We start from the raw sequence: 25174 nt of genomic DNA, 5'->3' as shown, positions 1-25174 counted from the left end.
CAATAACTATATAGTTAATAAATCACTAACACAGTAATAATTTCTAAAATAAAAATGACTACTGCATTAAGTAAATTAAAAAAAGACAAATATTATCTAAAAGAGATTTTTTTTTCTTTATATAAATGATTGACTTGATATAAATCTAATAATTCAACTAACACAATAACTATATAGTTAATAAATCACTAACACAATAATAATTTTTAAAATAAAAATGACTATTGCATTAAGTAAATAAAAAAAACAAATATTATCTAAGAGAGATTTTTTTTTCTTTATATAAATGATTAATACTTTTATTAAAGATGTAAAAGGCTTTTTCTATTTTATAAATATGACATCATAATTAAATAATTTTTTTTAAGGTGAACTATGAATTTGCCACATCAAAAACTTTCTAAAATTACTTATAGAAAACAATCTTGTTTTATTATATATAGAGATAGAGATAATAGATTATTAAAAAAAAAGTCGAGAATACATATGTGGATAAATGCAATATCAAATCTATCATTAACGTCATTTAAAACATGAGTAAGCTATTTTTTTAATAAAAAAAGTTGAGGACACATAAATGGATAAATACAATATCAAACCTTTTATTAACTTCATCCAAAACATGGGTAAGCTATTTTTTTAAACATATTTTACTATTATATTATCTACAAAGGTAAAAAGAACTGTTCGACCATGATTTACAAAGGTATATTTTATTTAAATTTTCTGAACTTGATGCTCTAAATATTTAATAAATAAAAATATATTAGTTTTAAATTTATGCTACTTTACCTTTTTTTATTTACAAATTTTAAAATACACAATTTTTTTACACAAAGTTGTTATTTTGGCAAAAAAAGCATTAGCCTTTGCCTTTTTAATTTTATGCTAATTTTTAATGTTATATTTTAATATAACTCATAGCTTCATTATAAGCATTCAAATCGTTAATATGCTCAAGTTAACGAATAAAATACATAAATGATAAATCATATATCAGCAAAACTTATACTTAATGTAAAGTTTGATCAATTTAAAAATCAAAAGCACTGAACTTAATATTTTATACTATCAATGATATTTAAGTCATTATAGTACTCGATATTTTTAAGACAAAGATGATTGATAAATTAACAAAAGATGATTGCTTTTATATTCCGTGGATATACACGGGCTAAAATCTAGTTAATATTAATTCTTATTTATTTTGAAATTTTATATTTTGATTTGATAATGAATCTCAAACATTTTTTCTAATTAATGTATTAGTTTTTAAACTTTGAGTTTAAAAAATTCATTTTTTTCCAACAACTTCTTACATTGTTTTAAATAAAAAAATAACGTTTATAGTGATCATGTAAATTAATATTAACTATTTATCAAAAGTTGATTTGTAACCATCTAGTTTTTAAGGGGTTAATTGAGTGTAACAAATTAAACAAATATGTACTTTATATAGTTACATGAATCAGTTCATAGATATGAATTTACAGCTATTTACCTGATTGGCAAAGTGCGATCCAATTCCAAGTGGTACAGATGTAGCTTGTCCCAAACTTTTGGATCTAACAATCTATAAAAAATCCACAAGTGAGCTCTATAAATTGATATAATTAGAGAAAAATAATAATAATAAAGCAAGCACCATTGGGATTTCGGTTTTGTTATAACTAGCTAATTAACCCGGGTTCAATCCGGATCGTTTAATTAAAAAGTTAAAACCAAAAAGTATATAGAAATATGTATGTAATTTGTTATCGATGCATTCTAATTTAATATTGAGATAGCAACATACTTGTAAAGATGAACATTAATATATAAAACCGATTAGGGTGATGAAAAAGTAAAAACACTACGATAAATCAATGGTAGATATGGATTTAAAAATAAAGAGTTAAGATAAAGTCAATCATTTTTCATATTAATTATAAAAAAAAATAAGGTTAGACATATAATATGGAGAAAAAAAAATATGACATAGGGCCTAATAAAAATATATTAAAAGAAAAGAAAAACGATTACGACATCATATATGTTTAAAAAATAGTTTAGAAAAAAATGTTGGCTTGCCACATAGGAAAAAAACTTCTAGAAACAATTTTGTTTTGTTTAGATAAGAGATTTACGACAAATTTGTATAAAAAGTATTAACTTAGATATGTTACGTTATACGGGTTTTCTTTTTACATATCAGCATCTTTTGCCTTCAAATATATATCTATCTATCTATTCAATATACTAAAACAGGATTGTGTATTTCTACGATCGACACTTGGCGTATTACTTGCAAGACATGTGTCAATTTTGGTGTAATTAAAAAAAATTCTTATTCATAATTACCTAATTGTAATCAAATACTAATTTTTCTTTAAATTTAATATAAAAGGATTTTATCAACACTTGACACATTCATTGCACGACATGTGTCAATTTGGTGTAACTAAAAAAAGATTCTAAATTCATAATTACCTAATTGTAATCAAATACTAATCTTTAAAAATAAGATACAATATATATATATATATATATATATATATATGTTTTAGATAAAATAAAACAAGTATTAAAGTTCTTTTCACTAAAAGTAACTGTGCATTATGAAAATCATTGTGCATCAATTGCTTCGTGAATCTTTGTGCATCAATTTAACCATGATCTAAAGATTAAGATCTTCTCTTATTTGTTTTACTTTAATACTTGTTTTACAATACTCAACCCTATATATATATATATATAGATCCAGAGAGAAGGTTCTTAGAGCATCTCTAATGGTGTTTTTATAAAGCTTTTTGTAAGACTTGATACTATTACAAAAACTTTTATAAAGACTTTTTATCATTGGAGGTGAAGGCTTTTTTAGCAATGACTAGAAAAATTTTAAGCTATTGCATTCTCTCTCTTACATATTTAATTACAACTTAAAGAATTTTAGGTGAATTTCAAACTATTACCATTGGAGCAAAAGCTTTTTTATAAAAAACTTTTAGAAAAAAGCTTTACCATTGTGGATGCTCTTAAAGAGAGAAGGTCCGTTTTTATATTATTATTTTAGCTTGTTTTGTTGATTTTTTTATTTCATTTTTTTAATTTTTTTCATTCTTTTTTTTAATTAAATCAATCCATAAAAAATTTTAAAATAAAAATAAAAAATAAAAAAATTTAACGTGCATAAAAAAACTTGTACCTTCCATATTAAAAGCCCGCCCCTTGAATTTCATGGTAAATGTACAAACAATTTATGCACCTTAAATACAGCCTTAATGGCTGTATTTAGCAAATCCCTTATATCATTTGGGAAATGAAGAGGTATATTGTTTGTGATATGTGTAGGTGCTTTGACTCTTTGAGTGTCTCATAATCATGAGATATCTCATGAAGTTCTTACAGAGAAGTTTGATCACTCTTGTGTTTAAAAGGAATTATAAAAAAAACACTATTATTGTACTATATAAATAAAGGCTTCATGAAAAACGAATATATTATAAATAAATTTGTACATTCCATATTAAAAGCTCGCCCTCTGATTTTTATGGTAAATGTACAAACAATTTATGCACCTTAAACACAACCTTAAGGGTTGTATTTAGCAAATCCTTAAAATAATTTGGGGAATGAAAAAATATATTGTTTGTGATATGTGTAGGTGCTTTGACTCTTTAAGTGTCTCATAATCATGAGATATCTCATGAAGTTCTTACATAGAAGTTTGATCACTCTTGTGTTTAAAAGGAATTATAAAAAAACACTATTATTGTACTATATAAATGAAGGCTTCATGAAAAACGAATATATTATCGTGCCCAATATACTTAAGGGTTGTATTCAACGTGCATAAATAAACTTGTACCTTCCATATTAAAAGCTCGCCCTCTGATTTTCATGGTAAATGTACAAACAATTTATGCACCTTAAACACAGCCTTAAGGGTTGTATGTAGCAAATCCCTTATATAATTTGGGGAATGAAAAGATATATTGTTTGTGATATGTGTAGGTGCTTTGACTCTTTGAGTGTCTCATAATCATGAGATATCTCATGAAGTTCTTACATAGAAGTTTGATCACTCTTGTGTTTAAAAGGAATTATAAAAAAACACTATTATTGCACTATATAAATGAAGGCTTCATGAAAAACGAATATATTATCGTGTCCAATCCAGTGGCGGTACTAAAGGGAGTCAAAGGGGTCTAATGTTCCCCTTCAAATTTAAATTTTGTCATGTACTTTTAAATTTTTTATAGTTTTTTAAAATTTTTATATAGGTTTTTAACATTTTGTCCCTTTTTAGTTTTACTTTTCATAAGTTTCTAAAATTTGCCCCCGATTTTAGTTTTAACAGTGTAAAGTTCATAGGTAAATATTTACAGACTAGATTTCCAATCATGTAAAAATTGAAGAAAGGGGATTTATTCTTAGTCAACTCAAATGATAGAAAAAAAAATTTTAAAAATAAAAAGGGATGGTTGTACAATTAGACGCGGGGATGGTTTGGTATGAGATTAGAATTAAATAATCAAAAATCCTAGTTTTAGAATAAAAAAATTAATTCATCTTATATTAGCCATACTTTTAATAACAAATTTAAAATTTTTTCTAAATCATTTTATTTCTCTAATTTATTCAAAATCTTTTATCTTAAAAAACGTACATCGATAAATTATAAAAATTATATGGATGTTTTTAAAATTTCATGCTCTTTCATTAGAGAGATCATTCGATATACTTTCGATGAATATTTAAATCCGTGGGCGGAGCCCGTCAGGTAGCCACCCCATCACCGCCACCGCCATTTTATCACCACCTCGCCATCACCTTTATCACCGCCGCAACGTGCGGGTACTTTTCTCATAATATATAAAAAACATAGATATACAGTATGTTGGAGTAAGATAAACCATATACCGTAATTAAATTAGTTACCTTCGAGGGGAGGCATGACTCTTTTTCAGGCACCAACGACGCCAATCGATCTCTTTCATACTGCTGTCATATATTTTTTTCAATGTAAGTAACTAAGTATAAGATCGGAGTTGCCAGCTGATAACTACCGAAAGCAACTAGAAAATGTCATTTTGATTGCGATTCAGTTTGTTATAACTTGTTTTATGAGTAATAAATTAAAGTTGATTTAAATTATTATTTATACTTGCATTTTATATACACTTTCCTCTATGTTTATGCATCAATCAAGTACATTAATAAAAGCACATATATATAATGTAAAAGATGGAATTATTTTTTTTGAAGTTAAAGATCTAGTTGCGGTAAGAAGCAAAAGGTTTTTTTTTACGAGTAAAAAAAAGATACGATGTAAAAGGCCAGGAACTAGTAGTCTAATTACCGTTGCATACGCAGACCAACTCGAGAATGCGGTCCCAAGTAAGAACATAACTTTATCTATATCAATGCGTAGAGTTCGGTCGTTTTCCAAACAAAAATACGCTGCATTTGCAAACCACCAGAATGATTGAGGGCCCATTTGAAACCACAAATCTGTATGGATTAACTCATGAAGTTTCCCGTCTTCGTAACAAGACTTGGCCAATGGAGCTAGCAATAACTTATTATCTTCGTTTGCCTTTCTCCCGCACAAGAGTTCAAATAGAACAACTCCAAAAGAGTATATATCAGACTTGTGTGTCACTCCTCCGTCCTTTTTGATTGCCGGGTCCATATACCCTGTTTTCCCGATATGTAGATCAGAATGCAGAACTTGGTTCATTCGGTCTACTGGATGCTGGATCGAAAATTCGAATCCAGATAACCTGGGGTACCAATACTCATCTAATAAGATTGTCAAGCTGTTGATGTTGCGATGTATGATGTAATAGCTTTGTCCGAGCTCATAATGGATGTACTTGATTGCATAACAAATACTCATAGCTATATGCAATCTTTGCATCCATGAGAGGCGCCTTGGGTCGCTTAGATATTGATCGAGGCTTCCCTTGGCGTAATGAGGGTTTACGATGATCTTCTCACCTTTCTCATCACAAAACCCAATCAGAGATACTATGTGATGATGATGGAGATTAGATAGAACCGATATCTCTGTCCAAAACTCGACATCTCCTTGACCTAGTCTACGGTCTAACCGTCGTGCAGAAATCTCTACCCACCCATTCGAGCGCTTGAGTTTGCCTTTGTAAACATTCCCGAAATCACCTTTGCCAATGATATTTTCATCAGCGAAATTGTTGGTAGCCTCTACTAGATCTTCTAGTGGGATTTTTAGGTGAGTGAACTCCGAGATTGTAGACGCCATAATTTTTTTTTTAACTTGTAATAATCAAGCGACAAAAATTTAACAACTTCAACTTCTAAATGAACGCGAATGTAAGGTATACTTCGTAAACAAACAAACACATGATAATAATTATATGTCCCGAGCAACCTATGTTTGTTACATAACTTCCAATTTTCTTCTTATTTTTACGTGACTTTCAATTTTCTACTTCTATTTTAAAATTAGGCCTATAAGACTTTCAATTTTCTTCGTTTAATTATATTCTTATATGACTTTCAATTTTCTTCTTTTAAATATACTCTTAGACAATGATCCACAATTAGAGTGGTCAGACGTTTAATTAAGTTTTATTCACGTTCAATTTTTGGCTTGATTGTTTGAGGTTTTTCTTGAAGTCGAACTACATGATGTGAATGTGCTACCAAGTGTGTTGTCAGCGTTCATGAGCGTATAATTAAGGTTGTCTTTCGCCATTAGAATATATATATATATACATATATCCCTGGAATTTATTCGTTTAAAAAAAGATTTATATTTTTATATGACTTTTAGTTATCTTCCTTTAATTATATTCTTACACGAGCATGGTACCCGCGCAATGCGGTGGCGGTAACGGCGACGGCGGTATAGTGGTGTTGGTGATGCGTGGTGATGACATCGACAATTGATGTCGAGTGGTGTAAGTTGATGTTAAGATAATAGAAATATTTTATAAGATAAAGACTTAGAATGTAAATTAACAAGATAAATGTTTAGAATGTAAATTAATTCAATAAGAGCAAATTTAGTAATTTCGCATGTAACTTTCTTGTAACACTTTTCATTTTAAGGGGTGGGATAATTTTTAATGAGTATAAATGACTTTCAATTTTCTTTTTTTAAATATACTCTTACACAACTTTCAATTTTATTCTTTTTATAATGTTCTTACATGACTTTCAATTTTATTTTTTTTTATTATACTATTACACAACTTTCAATTTTCTTCCTTTTATAATATTTTTACGTGACGTCTTTCAATTTTCTTCTTTTAAAATTATACTTTTACATCACTTTCAAATTTCTTTTTTTTTTTATATTCTTACATGACTTTCAATTTTCCCTTTTTCTATTAAAAGGGTTTTTCTAGTGTGCCCTATAGGCAAATAATATGAATTAAACAATCAACTCCAATTTCCATATATACAACATCATAAATAGCCTTTAATTTTCTTTTCCACCTATCCTTAATTTACCTTTTCTTAATTTAAGTCTATATTAAACTTAACTAGCTAATCAATTTGCGTTTAACCAGGCCGTTTAATTGAAATTTTAAAACCTAAAGATATTAATAATATGTATGTAATAAACATTTTATATTCAAAAAACACAATACCTTATTAATTTTTATTGATAAAAAAAAAATACAAATATTTAATCAATATGATAGGATAGACCCATCATTTAAAACCAATACCTCAAGTATAGAAGCCTCTAGCAATTCATACTACATCATTAATATCAATAAAACTAATACTACACTTCAAATAAAAAGCTACATTATATAACACAATGCAAAATAATCTAATGCACAAAAGCTTTAACATACAAAAAGTAGATCTACATATATGTCGAAGTAGCCAAATTTACACATCCCCCTAGCTTTTAGCTCCTCATAAGCCCTGCAAATCTGCAATCTTTAAATTTCAACGAAACTACTCTCATCTTTACCCTCCACAATTTTATCCTTGATTACCTTCTTTTGCACACTAATTTGATTGAACAATTTGCCATTTTTCTCCTTGATAAGGAGATATGCATACAAAGTATATTATATTAGTAAAAGTGACAACTTAATAATTATGTGACAACGATCTAGTATAATAAGAAATTATATAAGGTCATAATAACTTAAAACGTGCAGTATTATGTATGAACTTTTATGCGCACTAACATTCATTATGGTCTTCTTTTCTACATATAATTCCCTTTTGCAATCCACCATTCTGCCAATTTTTAAGAAGTATAGATTTACAATAATGATTTTTGAAATAGAAAACAACAAATCTAATGAAATTTGAAACTACAACTTTTATACATTCAGTAGTACCATTCAAATTCAGGTGAACAACCCTACCAACAATAGAAGCAGCAATAACACAAGGTCGGTAAGTGACCATGGAGTCAACACGGGTGACAGGTAAATTTCAGAGTATCATAAATTGGGTCGGGTACAACAACAATGCTCTGCGTATAATTTCATCTCTTGAAATACAATTTTAACTCTTATATCTTGAAAGAAAAAAAGTTATCCAGATTTAGTAAATTTTACATGTTTTAGTGATGTTGGAAACATGGCATGACATTTCACGTGTCGCCGACAACACGCCATATCATTACAAATGCATACTTCACGTCATTTAGTCTAATCGTGAGTTTTCTACTTATCAACACAAACCACAAGGTGTATCCTATGAAAGGATATCTTACACTGCTACGGGTAATGAGCTGTGGCATGTAGGGATGGCAACGGGCCGGGTTTAGGTGACCATCAACCTCTCATGTTTTGAGTATTACAAAATAAAGCTAAAGATGTCAAATGGGCAAATTACAAAACTCCACAGATCACTCTTGCAAATAATCCAACTTTTTAAACTATTTGTTAGAAACTCTTGCATATCACATACAAGAAGAGTCAAAGTTTTAAACTTGTAACCCAACTCTTGCTATCTACATTCACTCAAATAAAAAACTTTCGTATACAATTTTTCACCAGTTTGTTTAGATATCCTTTGTATCAGACAATCATTATTGTAGATATCATCATCTTGCAACATCTATAAGCTGTTGTAACGATGGCACATTGCTTTTATAACATTCTGACCAGGTCACGTGAATCACTCAATTTTCCAAAAGTTTTTTTTGATAACTTTGTGATAAATCTACACATAGATAGATCTACCGTATTTGTCTTAACCCTATAAACGAATAGTTTGACAAGATAATACAAAAGTTTTAATAAAAAATTACATGCTACCGGGGTTGTTCCGATGAATGGCGTTTCATCGAACACCTTGTATGCAAACTGTAATTCTCTAAATTTGATCAAATATAAAGGTAAATGATTAAGCGTTAACATGTTAAAAACACAGACGGAAAACGATCACGGATAATGGAAGTATTAGTAAGCATTACCTGGCGAATTGACACTGCTATTGTGAGATGTCTTCAATGTCAACATGGTATTGAAACAACGAGACATATCTTCAAAAACTGTTACTTGGCAACGGAAACGAGAAGTTTGATTAGTAAGTGGATTGGCTTCGTCTTACCTGCCATGTCGCCTAAGGAATTGCTGAGTTAGTGTGATGGGTTGAACCTGGATCGACTAAAAGATGGTAGAATGAAGATGATATTGTTTACGTGGTGGTGGTTTCTTTGGAAAGCTAGAAATAATTATGTGCACAACAATGTTCGTGAAAAAAGTCGAGATCTATTCTATGATCTGGAGGCTACTTCGTTCTTGTGGCAATCTAATCGGGGGAAGATGAGACACAGTACTTCCTGGTCTAATTAGGTCTTGAACCCTGTCCACATTCGGGTATGAATTGGCTAATGATGATGCAAGTGGTACCAAGGGTAATTCTCGTGTGGCTGTCCTTGCACTGTTTCGTTTTTTTTAGTGTATTTTGATTTGGCTTTGCCTCTTATTCTTGTATTTGTACTATATCATTTAGGGTCACTAGTGTCTTGCTAGTTGATCTTTACTAATAAAAGCTATGCCGTTCTAATAAAAAAAAAAGTAAGCATTACCTAGTATGCAAGGTTTGATGCACGAAATCTGTAACAATATACCAAAACCAAGGGCCATCTCCTTCTTGTTGTTGTGTCACTGCCAAAACAAATTGCTTGGTTTGGGGTTTAGTGTATTTTGATTTGGTTTTGCCTCTTATTCTTGTATTTGTACTATATCATTTAGGGTCACTAGTGTCTTGCTAGTTGATCTTCAGTAATAAAAGCTATGCCGTTCTAATAAAAAAAAGAAAGTAAGCATTACCTAGTATGCAAGGTTTGATGCACGAAATCTGTAACAATATACCAAAACCAAGGACCATCTCCTTCTTCTTGTTGTGTCACTGCCAAAACAAATTGCTTGGTTTGGGTTTTATTACTAAAACTGTAAAATACTCGTAGGAAGCAAGACAAATTAAGAGCTTGTGAAGAAGCACACAAGCATCCATATATGAGAAACCCGAAGGGGGGGTACAACTTAGCCCGATGTCTTGAGATACTCGAATAAGAGATTCATAAAAGTACATAGCAGCTTGACGGGTTCAAACAATTTGGCCTTGTTGATCCACTTTAGTTGTTTGGCCAATTCGACACCCATTAAACCAATTTGACCCATTTGACCAATTTCCTTTAACCTGTTCTTTTCTTTTCTTTTCTTTTTTTTTTCTCAAATTGCCCTTTCAACACTAGCAAGATAATATGAAGCCGAATGAATCCCGCAAAGTAAACAAGTCCAAATTGCCACCTCTAAAACACCATATATCAAGCTAACCTACCAGAATAGCTGTTTCTATATGGATAGCGAACACGATTTCAATTAATTGTCCACAGCTAAAACTTGAAGACATTGAGCGTCAACGCCTACGATCAGATCCTACTTCTCCAGGCTCACGGGACACCCTGCTTTCGGACGATGAAGAACTCCGATGAACACAACAGCATGCTAAGTAGTAGAAAAAGTTGAGAAGATTTAAGAAACAAAGTAACCAGTAGTAGTAGTCAAGGTGACCCTCATTAATATCACTCGATAACCAACTAGCTTGACCTCCTTCACTCGTAATTGAGTCCACGACGTTTATCAAAAAGCTTCCAACAAGCCCGGAAATCGCATTGCTCAAAATAAACAAAGCCATTACTATACTCGACATACTTTGAGGGATCTCAGAATAATAAAACTCTATCTGCCCAATTGCATTAAACGCCTCAGCCAAACCATATAATGCATATTGTAGAACTAACCACATGGCTGACATGTCAACTGTTGAATTTGGGTTGTAGACAGACCTTGCCACAAGGCGCCTTACTGTTTCTACTTCTGCGGATACCATCATGGCCACAATTGAGATCAGTATCCCGATTCCCATTCGGGTTTTTGGGTGGAGCCCACGTGGCTCGTTTGTATATCTTGCTACAAATGGGACCATGAATCGGTCATAAAATAATATCCATATAGTAAGTACCACAACCATGAACAAGCTAAATGATGCAGCTGGTATCTCGAACCCTGAGGTGATATGACGATTCATTGTCTTCGCTTGGAGTGTCGGGAAGCTCTGTGAAGTTGTCATGTATATTAAAATACCTGTAGACCACATAGGTATTATCCGAATTAGCGATTTGAGTGATTCCACATTTTCAACTGTAGAGATGCTCCATGGATCAAAGCTTGAAGATTCCAGGCTCAAATCCTCAATAACACACGCTTTGTTGAGAAACCTGAGAAGTGAAATAAATCATGTTAGACAACATCAATAACACGATACTAGTTCAAATGATAAAACCTAGACAGAAAGATCACATAAGAGTGATTTGAACAGTTGTTTCGACACTATTTCTAAAAATATCTTAGTGCCATGTAGTGAAACAAAACCATGACAGCCACAAATTAGAGAAAAATTCTGGGGAAAAAAACAGCATGATTTTGTAGTAATTCTCAAACCTTAAGTTGTTGGTCAGCTCAACTCGATCCACTCTTTTGCTATGATTATAGAAGTCATCATCCAAAAGACTGATCTTACGCTTCTTAAAAGCAATGACTAAAACTTGAATGGACCTTAGAAACGGGCTTTCTCTAACTTTGACTTTAACATATAGAGACGACCCAAGTAAGAACATAAGAGCGGAACAGACCATCAACAAAGCAGGAACCGCAAACCCCACCTGCCAACCATATTTGTCTTGAATGTAGACAATAAGAGTCAAAGCAACGATCGACGAACTTGATACACAAGCATAGTACCAGTTAAAGTAGCTATCAATCAGCCTCTGATTGTTGTAGGCAGGATGGTGTATGAGTTGGTCTGCACCAAATGCTATCGAACACGGTCTGATGCAACCAGATCCAAATGAAAGCACCCCGAGAGATAAGAATATAAAAGCAAGTTGAGTTAATGATGGTTGGCTGCAACTCATGCCGAGTTCATTGCAAGATGAAGGTGTTAGTTGTGGAAGCATGGAAGATAACCATATGAAAGTCATCCCCTGTAGCACCAAATAAATTATGTAAACTTTCATTCAAAATAAACATATTAGAGAATTGTATTTCAAGTCACAGATAATCAATTTTTTAGCGATCGGATATAATAAAAAAAAATTAGCATGGTCGCCTAATAAATTTATCTATCTAATGTCTTCTTTTTTTTTTGATTATCTGTTTATACTATACCGACCGCATTATGTCAAGTTTTTATACTAATTTTAACAAGGAATTATATGGGGAACTTTGTTATCTATCATGAGATAGCGCGCTTCCGCTAGCTTGTTTAGACCTTTGTCCTATCCATTAGACAATGGACTTCAAAAGTAGACAAATATTTTGGACACATGGACTAACTGCATCAGTTTTCTTGCAGCTAATCCTAAATGAATTATTTGACCTATATATATGTTTCACCTATACCTAAACACCAATGATTGGTTATCTGTGGCTTGAAAAGTAGTAATCAAATAATCACTTTCAAGACACCATAGAACCAATAGTAAATATGGAAAGTGACCCTTTTTTTACTTACAAGAAGGGTGAAGAGTGACCCGATAACAATGACCCAAAACCGACCAAAGTAAGAATCCGAGACAAAAGCACCAAAAATCGTAAGACCATCAGAAAGTGCAGCCCAGACCGAAAGTATGCTTGTTCCGGTTGCAGCGTCCATATGATAAACTTCCATGAGGTAAAATATCATGTTTGGCCTCAATCCAAAACTAGCCACTCTTTCAAATGCTTCATTCACTGCCCCAAAACATAAAAATCAATATTGAATCCAAAATGCATGAGTAATTATAAAAATTAGAAGAGTTTGATCTACCTATGATAAAAGGCATGGTTCTCAAACCACCCTTACGATGATCATGATTATCGTTATCAAGTAACTTAGTTTGTAATCCTGTATCGATGTTCGGTTTTTCATGATTCAAGTGTTCCTCCATCAACGATCAGTGTTTTCCTCAGCTTGATCGACTTTAACTAAGAATTAAAGTGGTTTAAATTATTAGTTGGATAAACAGTGACACTATATGAGATATTATGTTTCTTGAGCAAGACAAATACATCTCCATCAACCATGGAGTGACCACATATTAGGTGGACATATTGAAGGCTCTGAAATTTTTGGACCTACTTATTTTTCATATATCTTTTAAAATATACAACTCCTTATAAAATTAAAGTACATTTATGTTTATAAAATCATACACAATAAAGAAAAAAATTTACATTAATATAACTAAAAAAATACATTGATGGAAAATGCATAAACCCATTCATTTTATTTATATATTTAAAACATATTATTATTATATGTTAAATGTTCAAAAACAATATAGTATGTATTAATTGGCTTAGCTCATCTACATCAACGGTTTATGTTATAATAATCTATCTTCAAGACTCTAGAGAACACTAAAGGAGTCAAGAATAAAAGCCAATGATCACGAAACCATGTTCAGCTAAAGAATCTTACAGACATGGCTTGATGGATTTGACGAAACACAAAGAGATCCAACCGAAAGCGCAACTGGCATTGCAGAAATCCAATTAAAAGATGCTCCTGAAAAAGCACAACACACTTATTGTCATGTATACTATTGGTTCTATGGTGTCTGGCCATGTGGATTTCAATTAAGTAGTATATTTCAATGCCTACAATCAGATCCTTCTTCGGCAAGCTCATCGGACGCCATACTTATTGTCGACAAACTACTCCGATAAACATGACAGCAGATTAAGTAGTAGAAAAAATTGAGCAAATTCAAGATACTAAGAAACCAATAGTAGTAATCCACATTTATATCACTTGATAGCCAACTTACTCTACCCCCTTGGCTCGTAAGTAAGTCCACAACCTTAATTATAAGGCTTCCAAGAAGTCCAGAAAACGCATTGCTCACCATGAACACAGCAATAGCTATACTTGACATGCTTTTTGGGAACTCAGAATAATAAAACTCCATCTGCCCGATTGTGTTAAACGCCTCAGCTAAACCGTATGTCAACTGTTGAATGCTGGTCATTAACTGACATTGCCACATTGAGCCTTACAGTTTCCACAATTGCAGATACCATTAAGGCCACGACTGCAATTAGGAGTCCGATTCCCATTCGGGTTGTTGGGAGGAGCCCACATGACTGGTTTGTATAATTTACTAGAAATGGGACCAAGACTCGGTCATAAAATGCGATCCATATAGTAAGTGTCAAGATCATGAACAAGGTGTATGATCCAGCTGGAATCTCAAACCCTGAAGTGATATGCCGGTTCATTGTTTTCGCTTGAAGGGTTGGAAAGGTCTGTGACATTGATGTGAATACTAAAATACCCGAAGACCATATAGGTATTATCCGAATAAACGATGAGTGATTCCACCTTTTCCACAGTGGAGACACTCCAGGAGTCCAAGCCGGGAGAATCAACGTTTAAATCGTTAACAACACATGCTTTGTTGAGAAACCTGAAAAACAAAATGAAAACTGAACTTTTGGTCTGGGATCAAATTTGTCGGGTCAGGTTAGGTGAGATATCCCTTTTATCTAAACACTTTAACTTTTTATGGAGAATTAGTATGCCTTATGATTTACCAAAAATGTATTATTTCAGTAATAGTATAACTTTCTTTGTAAGCAATACATGATGGTTAATGCAATTAAAATCAAGCTTAGTGGATATTCAACTCGTTGGGTCTATTACAATTTAAACCCATTAAGCCCATTTCCTTTTTTAGGTACATGTATGGCCCATCAGAGATAAAACTTAATCCAATTTGACTCATTAATAAGACAATGGATCAAATTTGACACATCTGTGAATAACCAGCATAATTTTGTAGTAATTGACGAACCTTAAATTTTCTGTTAGCTCAACTCGTTCCATTACATTGCTATGATTGTAGCAGCTATCATGGCGAAGAATGATCTTACGATTCTTAAAAGCAATGACTAAAACTTGAATGAACCCTGAAAATGGACTCTCGCTAACTTTTACTTTGACATAAAGAGAAGACCCAAATATGAACATAAGAGCAGAACAGACCAGTACCAACGCAGGAGCCGCAAAGCCCACCAGCCAACCAAGTTGGTCTTGGATGTAGACCATAACAGTCAAAGCAATCATGCTTGAAATTGATACAGAGGCATAGTACTAGTTAAAGTAGCTTTCAAGGACCCTCTGGTTGTTTAGGGTTGGGTCGTGTTTGAGTTGGTCTGCACCAAAGGCTATTGAACACGGTCTGATGCAACCTGACCCGATTGAGACTAGCCCGAAAGAAGACAAGAGAAAGGCAAGTTGAGTTGGTGATGCAATACTGCAATTCGTGTTGGCATCTTCGCAAGATGAAGGCGTTAATTGTGGAACAATGGAAGTTAACCATAGACAAGTCATCCCCTGCAGAAACAGGAAAATTATATAAACATTTATTCGACAAAAACAAATCACAATTGATAACATATATGTTGGGTTTATGGAGACTTGATAGGCTTAAAAGACTGTTAAAGCAGGCCATTAAGGCAGATGCAGCCTCTTAGTTTACTTAGGCCCAGTTCAGTTATTCTTGGGCATAAGTCATTAACCCTAATCTATCTATTATAAATATATTTTCTTGTACTTGTAATTCCTCATCACGAGTGTTATAATATATTCTAGTTGCAACCCGTGGATTAGTTCACACAGTTTAGTGTGAGATACCACGTTAAATCGTTCTTCCTTCTTTGTTATTTTCTGGTTCTTGTTTTTGTGTGTGTGCAGTTCATTCCTAACAAGTGGTATCAGAGCTAGGTTGCATACAGATCACACATTCACCCAGCCGTCACCCAGATTAGGGTTCCAGCCAAGACCATCCACCACAGCCGTCACCCAGATTAGGGTTCCAGCAAAGAACAGCTGAAACCGCCGCCACTGTAGGCCTGTAGCAGCCGCCGACAATCAGAACTGCTGCAGCGGCCGTCACCTATCAGTTTCTGATCAGGTTTTCCGGCGATTGCAGCACCACCGCCGCCCAGATTTCTGATTAGGGTTCTGGTGAAGCTGATTTGGGCAGATTCGGGTCTGATTTGGCAAATCAGGTTCTTAGTTCGTGTATTAGAAGCTGATTTTGAGGATTCCAGATTTCCAGGTCTGTAAGCTTCGATTTAGGGTATATTGCATTAATCAGTAGTCGGTTTTTTGGGTACCCAGCTTTTAATCAGCAGTAGATTTGGGAATTCAGTGTTGATCAGCAGCAAATTACAGCTTTTCTCTTGTCAGAATTTTTTTCTCGTGATCAGATTGTTCGTTTAGTCATTGTAATGGCAGAAGACGGGAAAATTACGATTGAAAAGTTTAATGGGAAAGATATCAGTTGGTGGAAGATCCAAGTAGAGGATTTGCTAGTTGAGAAGGATTTGCTAGACCAGAGAGTATAAAACCAAACGAATTGGAAATTTTGGATAAGAAGCCAAGGCAGTTATTCGGCTGACATTATTTAAGGATGTTGCGTTCAACATTCTGAAAGAGAAGACAGCGAAGGAAATCATGGATACATTGTCTAATATGTACGAGAAGCCTTCGGCAGCAAATAAAGTTTTCTTGATTCAAGATTTGGTTAATACAAGGATGAAGGAAGGAAGTTCAGTAACAGTGCACATCAATAATATGAACTCGATTTTGTCTAGACTTGAGTCAGTGCAGATTAAATTCGATGATGAGGTCAAGGCTTTGCTACTGTTATCTTCATTACCTGACAGTTGGTCCGGAACTGTTACAACCGTTACAAGTTCAGCAGGGTCCAAAAAGCTCACTTTTGAAGGGATTTGAGATTTAATTCTAGGCGAAGCCGTCAGACGAAAGAATTCTGTAGAATCATCGAGTGACTTGTTGAATTTAGGTATAGGAAGGAGTAATAACAGAGGTAGTAGAAACGGAAATAGAAAAAGGAGTCAGTCTAAGGCTCGTAATGATGTGACCTGTTGGAACTGTAAAGAGGTCGGTCATTTTAGGAATCAATGTCCGAATGAAAAGAAAGAGGTGAATACTACTTTTGCTTCAGATGATGAAGCAGATGCTTTAATCTGTAGTGTGGAAAGTAGTGTAGATTCTTGGGTAATGGATTCTGGTGCTTCGTTTCATGCTACCCACGAAAGTGAGACGTTGAAGAATCTTAAAGTAAGGGACTTCGGAAAGGTTAAGTTGGCAAATGATGATATACTTGATGTTACGAGCATAGGAGATGTTGATTTGGTAACTTCAGCCGGTACTACTTTGACTTTGAGAGACGTGAGGGTTATTCCAAGCTTGAAGAAGAGTTTAATTTGAGTTGGGCAGTTGGATGACTCGGGGCATGAGGTTAAGTTCAAGAATGGGCCGTACAAAGTTGTTAAAGGCTAGTGGTGTTGACCATTTATACACACTAAATGGTAACTAAGCTGGTTTATACCCTCATAATATGTTACCATGTGACACGAGAATGGTAACCAAATTCACCATATAGTCACATACACCCAAATTAAAAAAAAAAAATAAATACTCGTAAAACTTACAAAAGAATGCATTATCACTAAAAAGATAACGGAAAATGATATCTAAATGGGCATTGTAATAGATGTTTTTAATTAAATAAAATAAAACTAAAAATAAAATAAAATTTGTTTGCCACTGTATGAAAACGGGTGTGAGGGCAGCAGAGAATAATCAGATAATAACACTAGAAATTGTCAAATTGATTATAATTGATTCAAACCACATCCTAAAAAAGCAAAACGAAAAGATTAGAAAGACGGGCTTACAAGAAGAGTGGAGAAAGACCAGATAGCAATAACCCGAAACCGACCCAGATAAGAATCCGAGACAAAAGCACCAAAAATAGAAAGACCATTTGAAAGTGCCGACCAAATTGAAAGTAGACTTGTTCCAGTTACAACTTCCATATGATAAAACTCCATCAGATAAAATATCATGTTGGGCATCAATGCAGTACTTGCCAGTCTCTAAATGCTTCATTTACTGCCATACCAATAAAACAAAAAATCAGCAACACCCATTTATAATTTAATTTATAATAATAATATGAACAATGTTGTAGTTTTTTCTCTTCTTTTTTTTTTTACCTATAATGAAAGGCATGGTTCCCAAACCACCTTTTTGATGATGATTGTTGTTGTTGTTATTGGTATCAAGTAATTTGGTTTCTAGTTCTGTATCATCCATAGTTGACTTTTGCTGACTTGAGTGTCTGAGTGATGTTCTTCCAATAGTTAGGAATTAGGATGGATGGATAGTGGTTTCTTGTTGGATGTATCTCACCCGGACGGCAAGAAATGGGTCCCACTTACGAGCATCAATCTTTAACACGTTTATTTCAATCTTCTCCGTTTTTTCTTTTTTTTTTTTTCCGTCTTACAGAAGAATTAAATGTAGTCCATTCGGACGGTTTAGTTGGGGGTTTTTCTTTTTATTAGGTATTGAGGGTGAGAGGCTCTCTAACACGAACTTGGTTAAAAAAACATAAGTTAGATTCCTTGTTGCGAGCAAATTATTTACCCCTTTAAAAAAAAAAAATGTTTTTTATTTTATTTTTAATTTTGTTTTATGGATTAATATTTAACTATATACTTTTTTGGTTAGTGCTGGACAAAAACTTCTTATGAAATTGTTTTGATAACTTTGCATCGCAAACTACATGTCCGATCCCACATGCGGGCCTAAATTATGTCAGATCACACATCCGGACTTGATTGTCATGTATAGTTACCAGTCCATTTATCGGATGTCATACCATGGCCCAATAGCCGGATTACTTATTTTTCAATTTTTGTCATTATTTTCGGAGTAGCGGCCTAAATTATGTCGCATTTTCCAGAGTCCAGACTTAATGGCCGGGTATAACATATGCGCTTCAAGATCCGGGTACATTATTTTAGTGATAATAACTGAAAATAATATTATTCATGATGACAAAAGATAGACAGAAAATAGCATGTAAGATGTTATCATGTCTTGTTTTTCCAACAATTTGACAATTCAATTGCTACTGAAATTCTTCTACTAAACATAGCTTAACAATTTTCGATTGTAACCCGCCAACAATTTAACAAACTCCACCATCACTATTACAGAGTTCTCGACACTTAGGCCTGAGAACGTATCAGCCTCGTTTGAACTCGCTGAGCCACCACCAGCTAGGTCTGAAAGAGCCCGAAAAGTGATATGTGGCACTTTTTGTTGATAGCAAATAAGAGATACTCCGGCGCTTTCCATTTCTACGGGGCTAACGTTGAACTTGTTGTATAAAAAGCCTCGATAGGCTGCATTGTCTAGATAGATATTCGCACTTGTGCCTCTTTGCACCGTGGTGACCTTTGGCGGGGTAGATAAACATGTTGTGGCATTGATGCAACCCTCCAGTTTTAGATTCTACAAATATACAAACATTTAAATCATGAGCTCGATCAAACCAATTTTAGTGAGTTTTTGAACTCAAACTTGTCTTTCTAACTAAAATTGTAATGTAATATTGTAATGTACCTTGAATTTGAACAGTATACATAGAATCACACGAACTAATTCAAACCCGTAAACATTATTTTATTATAAAAATATAATGTAATATATCCGGACGCATTTTAAACGTTTATTATTTGGTTATCCTAAACAACTCAATTATTGCTAAACCTTAATCCTACGTCTATTTTTGCAATATAATTATATACACCCACCACGTGAACCACGTAGACATCATAGAAAAGTCGTATATGAGCTAACTTATTTTTATTTTTCATTTTTTTATTGGGCAAATTATTCAACGTAACTATCGGAATGTTGGTATTTCTGAAAATATCCTTTTTCACTCTCAACTCTTGAATCAGGGTAAAAAACTCTATGTTGTAAAACCTAACCGATATAGATCAAGGTTGGTGGGTGTCATGATAGTAGATTAATTTAATTGACAACTTAACCATAGAAAATACAGAACTTTGAATAACAAGGTAACCCCACTTTAGAATAATTGGTGCGTACTAGATACATTTCCAATAAATATAATAAAAAAATTATCTTTTTTATATATGATTGATTATTGATGCATATATTAATGTTCGGCCGGTTTGTCATTTACATTTTAATTTGATGTCTAAAGGTAAGAGTCGGGCCCGCTCTTTTTGTCCGTTATTAAGTTATAAATGTATAAAATGGGTGAACCTATATATAATGTAAGTATGTATTAAGTAAAATATATATAATTGACGGTTATTTTAATTTATTAAGTAATAAAAAAACATAAAATTTGACTGAATACTTTATGTTCTTAATTATTAAGTTTATTAATTAAAAAAAAGAATGAGACCAGACAAAATTCGTGTTCATCCCTACATATTTTTATCGATTACATGTTAAAATGCATTCGTAAACTCATAGATTAAAAAGAAAAATTCTTTTAATCAACAAATGTTAATGTCAACTAATCTTGACAGCTTTAAGAAGATTAGTTTCATATTAAGAAGCTAGTTCCTATAAAATATCATACAGTTTTAAGAAAACGTTATGATTATCTGAACCTTTTCAATTATGTGATTAAAAGAGTACATAATTATGTCCAAAGCAAGTTTCAATGCATCATGTATTAGATGATATATCTATGTGTTTTAGATATATGATGATTTGAGGCATGTTTATGATATCGAAGGTGATACCAAGATTGTTTATTAAATGGTTGTATAAAATTTGTACCGTATGATAAGTTTATCAAAGTTCATGTTATCAATATCGTTTTCCTTATGAAATTTAGGGATGTAGTCATGTCGTAGATGAAAATTAACCTCAAGTTTTTTCGAGAGAGAGAAATAATTGGAGTCAACTGGGATCCAAAATGCTTGTTGAGTTTGCTCTGGAGTGCCATCCACTGGATAAACTTCTTCTGCTTGGTACCACACATTGTTCAACAAGTTGTTGTCATCCTTAGTTTCTTCTTCGGATGATGATGAATATGCTCCAAATTTCAAGTACCCAATATCCCTTGTAAATCCACCTTCTCCTTCGAATGGCAACGCATTTTCAGGCCCGTCTCCATACCTCTACGAACATTTATTATTTTTATACATTACAAAACTTGTACCGTAGTCGGTAAATAATTCAACCAACAAATTTTGCCTTAATTAAAATGGCCTAAAATGTCCATACATGAAAGGGATAAGTATCCTGTAATGTAACAAACTTTGGACGAATGTCTATAGTAGGAAATAACTAAAGTTGTGTATATTGTATGTAAACAACTTAAAAAAATGTTTATTGTATGTAAGAAAACATACGTGGCAACCATATAGAGGTGCTACTTTTCTGATTTTAATTGGTTGAATACATTTTCTTACATACAATAAATATTATTTTTGAGTTGTTTACATAAAATACACACAACTTTAGTTATTTCTTACTATAGACATTCGTTCAAAATTTGTTACATTATAAGATACTTATCCCTATATGAAACTAGAAAAGGTTATGCATCAACATTGACTTGTAGATTGATAACAAATAATAAATGATATTTAATTAGGATGGCAGTCACCTGCCAATTCCACATAGCAGAGTGAGACCAATACTCAGCAATAGTCACGTCTCCAATATTTAGATTTGGGTTTGCATTCCCTGCTATTCCATAATGTATCACACCTTCTATCTCAAACAAACTCAACAACAGTTGTGTCGCGACTGCCGCATTCACCTTTACTAGCCAATAAAACGATACATTAACAAGTCGTGTATAATCAATGAAAACAAAGTAAACTAATATAAACGTACCAAGCCCATTCCGCTCATAACCAAAATCACCGGCTTTTTGTAAATTTTTCCAAACCGAAACCTTCTTCCTACAAATAAACCACAATTCAAATCATATATCTTTAGCTTTAATGAATAACAAATGAGTGAGTAAATAACTGGTGGTGTACAGATCGCTTCCCTATACGTACATACCTGCATAGTCGATAATGAGCTTGCTGGGCTTATAATGAGGATTGTTGAGTAGAGGATTCATTTCAAACAAGTTGGGAATGACCAAACCTAAATAAGGTCCATTTTTATTGGCTTCATGGACCATCTTTTTTGTACTTCCATGTAATGTACCATTTGCATGATCTTGATGAGATAAAGTAAATAATACAACAATATAAATAAAAGTAGTGGAAGTTAACTTTCTAGTCAACATTTTTATGTTCCAAAAATGGTGATGAGAGATGGGATGTTTGATGATTGGATTGGATTCAAAAATGTGAATTTATGGAGGAGGAAGGAGGCCAACTTAAATGTTTAAAATGTGGCCATTTTGTGATAAAATAATATAGACGTGCTAAGTATATGCTGTAGATAGAAATTAAAAAATACTAGTATAAAGATAATAAAATCTTAAATACTGCAATATAATAGTATAAGTAAACGTGTCGATATAATTGTAATACTCCGTATTATCATCCTTCTCATTGAGTCATCTTTGTACACTAGTCTGCTTGTTAATTAGAAGCTTTTCTATATATCAAAGAAATGAAGTTAGAAAACGAAAAGAAATTCATCAGTGCAAAAATTATTGGAAAAAATGTTAGTGTAATTTTTGAGACCTAAATAATTGAACATGATTTTTTATTAAAAGATAAAAAAATATCATTTAGAGACAAATGATTTTAATGATATCTTTTAATATTAAAGAGTGTGGCTAGGGAGTTAATTAAAACTTGTTATGCTGTTAAAAAAATAAAAATAAAAACAAAACTTTTTATAGTTGACTTCAAGCTCAGAGTTCGACTCGTTTATATAAGAGAGCTCCACTTCAATCTCGACTCGTTGTGTATCGAGAAAGATCGAATTTAACTCATGACTATTTTTAGAGGGTAATATTTATTTGCATACAGAATGATAGCTCTATATAGATACTTTATGTTTTATGGGTTTTACTAGGATACTCATTTGGGTTTACAAGTCTAATTGATTTTAAAGTTTGTAGCTCGAGCTTGTTTATTAAACAAGCTGCTCAAACTAGGCTTGAACTTTAGACTTGAATTTATTTACGATCAAGTAACTTACGACTAGTTAGGCTTATTTAACTTACTTCCTATATTTGTTGAAAGCAATTGATCAAACGTGCACAATATTCGTGGAAGATTGGGCCAGCAATGTTATAATTACAAAAAGGCCTGTATGAAATAGACATTTTGGGCTCGTCAATATGGGCCGAGTTTGGTTTACATATCAATATCACACCATCAATCAATTTATCGAATAAAATTATAAACACATGAACCGATAAACGTGATAATCCAATTTTATGAATTTTTATTGAAAAAATAACTTAGACTTACGAATAAATTAACAAAATTGCATATTCTAGAGTATGCTCTCAAGTCTTAATGCATAGAGCTTATATCTGATGACTCATTGTCTTCATATATTGATCAAAAAATGTTTCTCTACTTGCTTTTAACAAGTTTCTAACCTGTGATATGCAGCTTTCATATGTTATAATTGTGAGCCATGTAGATACCAGGTTTTCACCCATTGATGTGGTTAATATATACTATTATGATAAATTCACTTGTATTTTTTTAACTGATAAAGAACATTGTTGAAATTAACAAATATGTCAATGAGGTTGGTAGCCCGTTAGTAAGGTCTTTGATCTTTGGAGGATCCACCTGGGTTCGAGTCCCATGTCTCACATTTGTGAGGGTGGATTAATATGGGTTTTTCGAGAGTCTTGGTTTTCAGACATACGTATAATTTATGAATAGAATAGAATGTCGTTCAAATAAAAATATGTCAATTTTGTGCTTAATATAAGACTAGTAGACTCCAAGTGAGTATAAACTATAAATTGTGAGCAGATGATACATTCTTTTTCATTAATTTGAGTTAGTTATGATGTTTAGTCCGGTCCAATGGTTTTGCTGTATCGGTTGAAACTGACGAGCTCATCGGTTCACCAAACTGTCACGGACCTGGTCACGACTACTTCCTTGTGCCTCGTTGGTTGGGTGGGCGGTTAACCGAATTAAGAAGAAGCCTTAAGATGTTTCACCTGTGTCTAATAGATAATAAAATTTCAAAATTCAATCATATGAACCAGGATCATTGATGTCACACATTATATAGATACCTAATAAAGTACGTGCAATAATTAAAAACTCAATGCCTTGCCTTCTTTCCAATTTAATGATCATGTTTTCCAGTATAGGCAATGGCTTAAATAATTTGTAATCAGACACGACCGTCATATAAGTAATGCAAGTCCACGTTAGAAAGTGGATAGAACATTTACTTTATGTTTTATCACTTTTATGAAGCACAAAATGTCTAACTGACAAAAGTACATAAACTTTAAACGTACAAAAATATAAATTTGAATTAAAAATTAAGAATATCATTGCCTATGTTGTATAACAGAAGTTGTTCCTGCATTGATTGTGGCTTAGATTATAAAATTATTGAATTAAAAACAATATCTTATAGTTTAAACATAGTGCAACATTATATATGATATTTTGCCTAAAAGAAAAAAACAATGCTAAAGACAAAAACAATTTGTGGAAAGTTTGTGTTTAAATGTCTAAATTTTTATGAATTAATTTACAGGCTTTCAAGTAATTAAGGGGAGAAAACATGTCTAATTATTCTTTATGATCAACGAACTTTTGTCTTGTCAACTTGATCA

At 32.6% G+C, this 25174-nt stretch overlaps 3 protein-coding genes and 1 long non-coding RNA gene across 7 annotated transcripts; all 4 read right to left on the bottom strand.

The window, feature by feature from the left end:
• Nucleotides 1-7659: 7659 nt before the first annotated feature.
• LOC122581027 lies at nucleotides 7660-10275 on the bottom strand. Of its 2 annotated transcripts, none has more exons than XR_006320951.1 (2): nucleotides 10040-10275; nucleotides 7660-9570 (listed from the first exon to the last, which is right to left on the bottom strand). It is a non-coding gene; the product is annotated as an uncharacterized LOC122581027 (long non-coding RNA). The 2 variants fall into 2 exon arrangements; XR_006320952.1 differs by having other exon boundaries at nucleotides 7660-9499.
• A 76-nt stretch (nucleotides 10276-10351) lies between these two features.
• LOC122581026 (protein NRT1/ PTR FAMILY 1.2-like) lies at nucleotides 10352-18780 on the bottom strand. 3 transcript variants are annotated; one of them, XM_043753170.1, is made up of 9 exons: nucleotides 18591-18780; nucleotides 18270-18486; nucleotides 15353-15894; nucleotides 14161-14965; nucleotides 13978-14064; nucleotides 13324-13481; nucleotides 13030-13247; nucleotides 11958-12499; nucleotides 10352-11734 (listed from the first exon to the last, which is right to left on the bottom strand). In XM_043753170.1, the coding sequence occupies exons 6-9, from the start codon at nucleotides 13442-13444 to the stop codon at nucleotides 10873-10875; spliced, it is 1743 nt and encodes a 580-aa protein (XP_043609105.1). In that variant the 5' UTR covers nucleotides 13445-13481; nucleotides 13978-14064; nucleotides 14161-14965; nucleotides 15353-15894; nucleotides 18270-18486; nucleotides 18591-18780; the 3' UTR covers nucleotides 10352-10872. The 3 variants fall into 3 exon arrangements, with proteins under 3 accessions (XP_043609105.1, XP_043609106.1, XP_043609104.1); XM_043753171.1 differs by having other exon boundaries at nucleotides 14327-14965; XM_043753169.1 differs by having other exon boundaries at nucleotides 13978-14965; nucleotides 15353-15467; nucleotides 15544-15894.
• On the bottom strand, nucleotides 14150-15624 carry LOC122583715 (protein NRT1/ PTR FAMILY 1.2-like). The gene is made up of 3 exons (XM_043756092.1): nucleotides 15353-15624; nucleotides 14755-14965; nucleotides 14150-14530 (listed from the first exon to the last, which is right to left on the bottom strand). The coding sequence occupies exons 1-3, from the start codon at nucleotides 15622-15624 to the stop codon at nucleotides 14150-14152; spliced, it is 864 nt and encodes a 287-aa protein (XP_043612027.1).
• Nucleotides 18781-19441: 661 nt separating the features above from the next.
• On the bottom strand, nucleotides 19442-22708 carry LOC122583807 (bark storage protein A-like). Its single transcript, XM_043756182.1, has 5 exons — nucleotides 22450-22708; nucleotides 22276-22343; nucleotides 22043-22198; nucleotides 21297-21551; nucleotides 19442-19896 (listed from the first exon to the last, which is right to left on the bottom strand). Exons 1-5 carry the CDS (start codon nucleotides 22679-22681, stop codon nucleotides 19528-19530), a joined length of 1080 nt encoding a protein of 359 aa, XP_043612117.1. The 5' UTR covers nucleotides 22682-22708; the 3' UTR covers nucleotides 19442-19527.
• Nucleotides 22709-25174: the final 2466 nt, after the last annotated feature.

This window comes from Erigeron canadensis, chromosome 9, assembly GCF_010389155.1.
Source record: "Erigeron canadensis isolate Cc75 chromosome 9, C_canadensis_v1, whole genome shotgun sequence".
Lineage (NCBI taxonomy): Eukaryota > Viridiplantae > Streptophyta > Magnoliopsida > Asterales > Asteraceae > Erigeron > Erigeron canadensis.
Note: the sequence above shows the minus strand (reverse complement) of the source record. Positions and strands in the feature narration are given on the sequence as shown.

Coding starts and splice junctions, on each gene's coding strand:
- LOC122583807 (XM_043756182.1), bottom strand. CDS start 22,681: ATGTTGACTAGAAAGTTAACTTCCACTACTTTTATTTATATTGTTGTA. Junction 22,344..22,449: donor GCTCATTATCGACTATGCAG/GTATGTACGTAT, acceptor GTTTATTTGTAG/GAAGAAGGTTTCGGTTTGGA. Junction 19,897..21,296: donor CTCTCTCGAAAAAACTTGAG/GTTAATTTTCAT, acceptor GTATATTTGTAG/AATCTAAAACTGGAGGGTTG.
- LOC122581026 (XM_043753170.1), bottom strand. CDS start 13,444: ATGGAGGAACACTTGAATCATGAAAAACCGAACATCGATACAGGATTA. Junction 13,248..13,323: donor AACCATGCCTTTTATCATAG/GTAGATCAAACT, acceptor GTTTTGGGGCAG/TGAATGAAGCATTTGAAAGA. Junction 11,735..11,957: donor GAGCTGACCAACAACTTAAG/GTTTGAGAATTA, acceptor TTCACTTCTCAG/GTTTCTCAACAAAGCGTGTG.
- LOC122583715 (XM_043756092.1), bottom strand. CDS start 15,624: ATGATTGCTTTGACTGTTATGGTCTACATCCAAGACCAACTTGGTTGG. Junction 14,966..15,352: donor GAGCTAACAGAAAATTTAAG/GTTCGTCAATTA, acceptor TTTGTTTTTCAG/GTTTCTCAACAAAGCATGTG. Junction 14,531..14,754: donor AACCGGCATATCACTTCAGG/GTTTGAGATTCC, acceptor TGGCAATGTCAG/TTAATGACCAGCATTCAACA.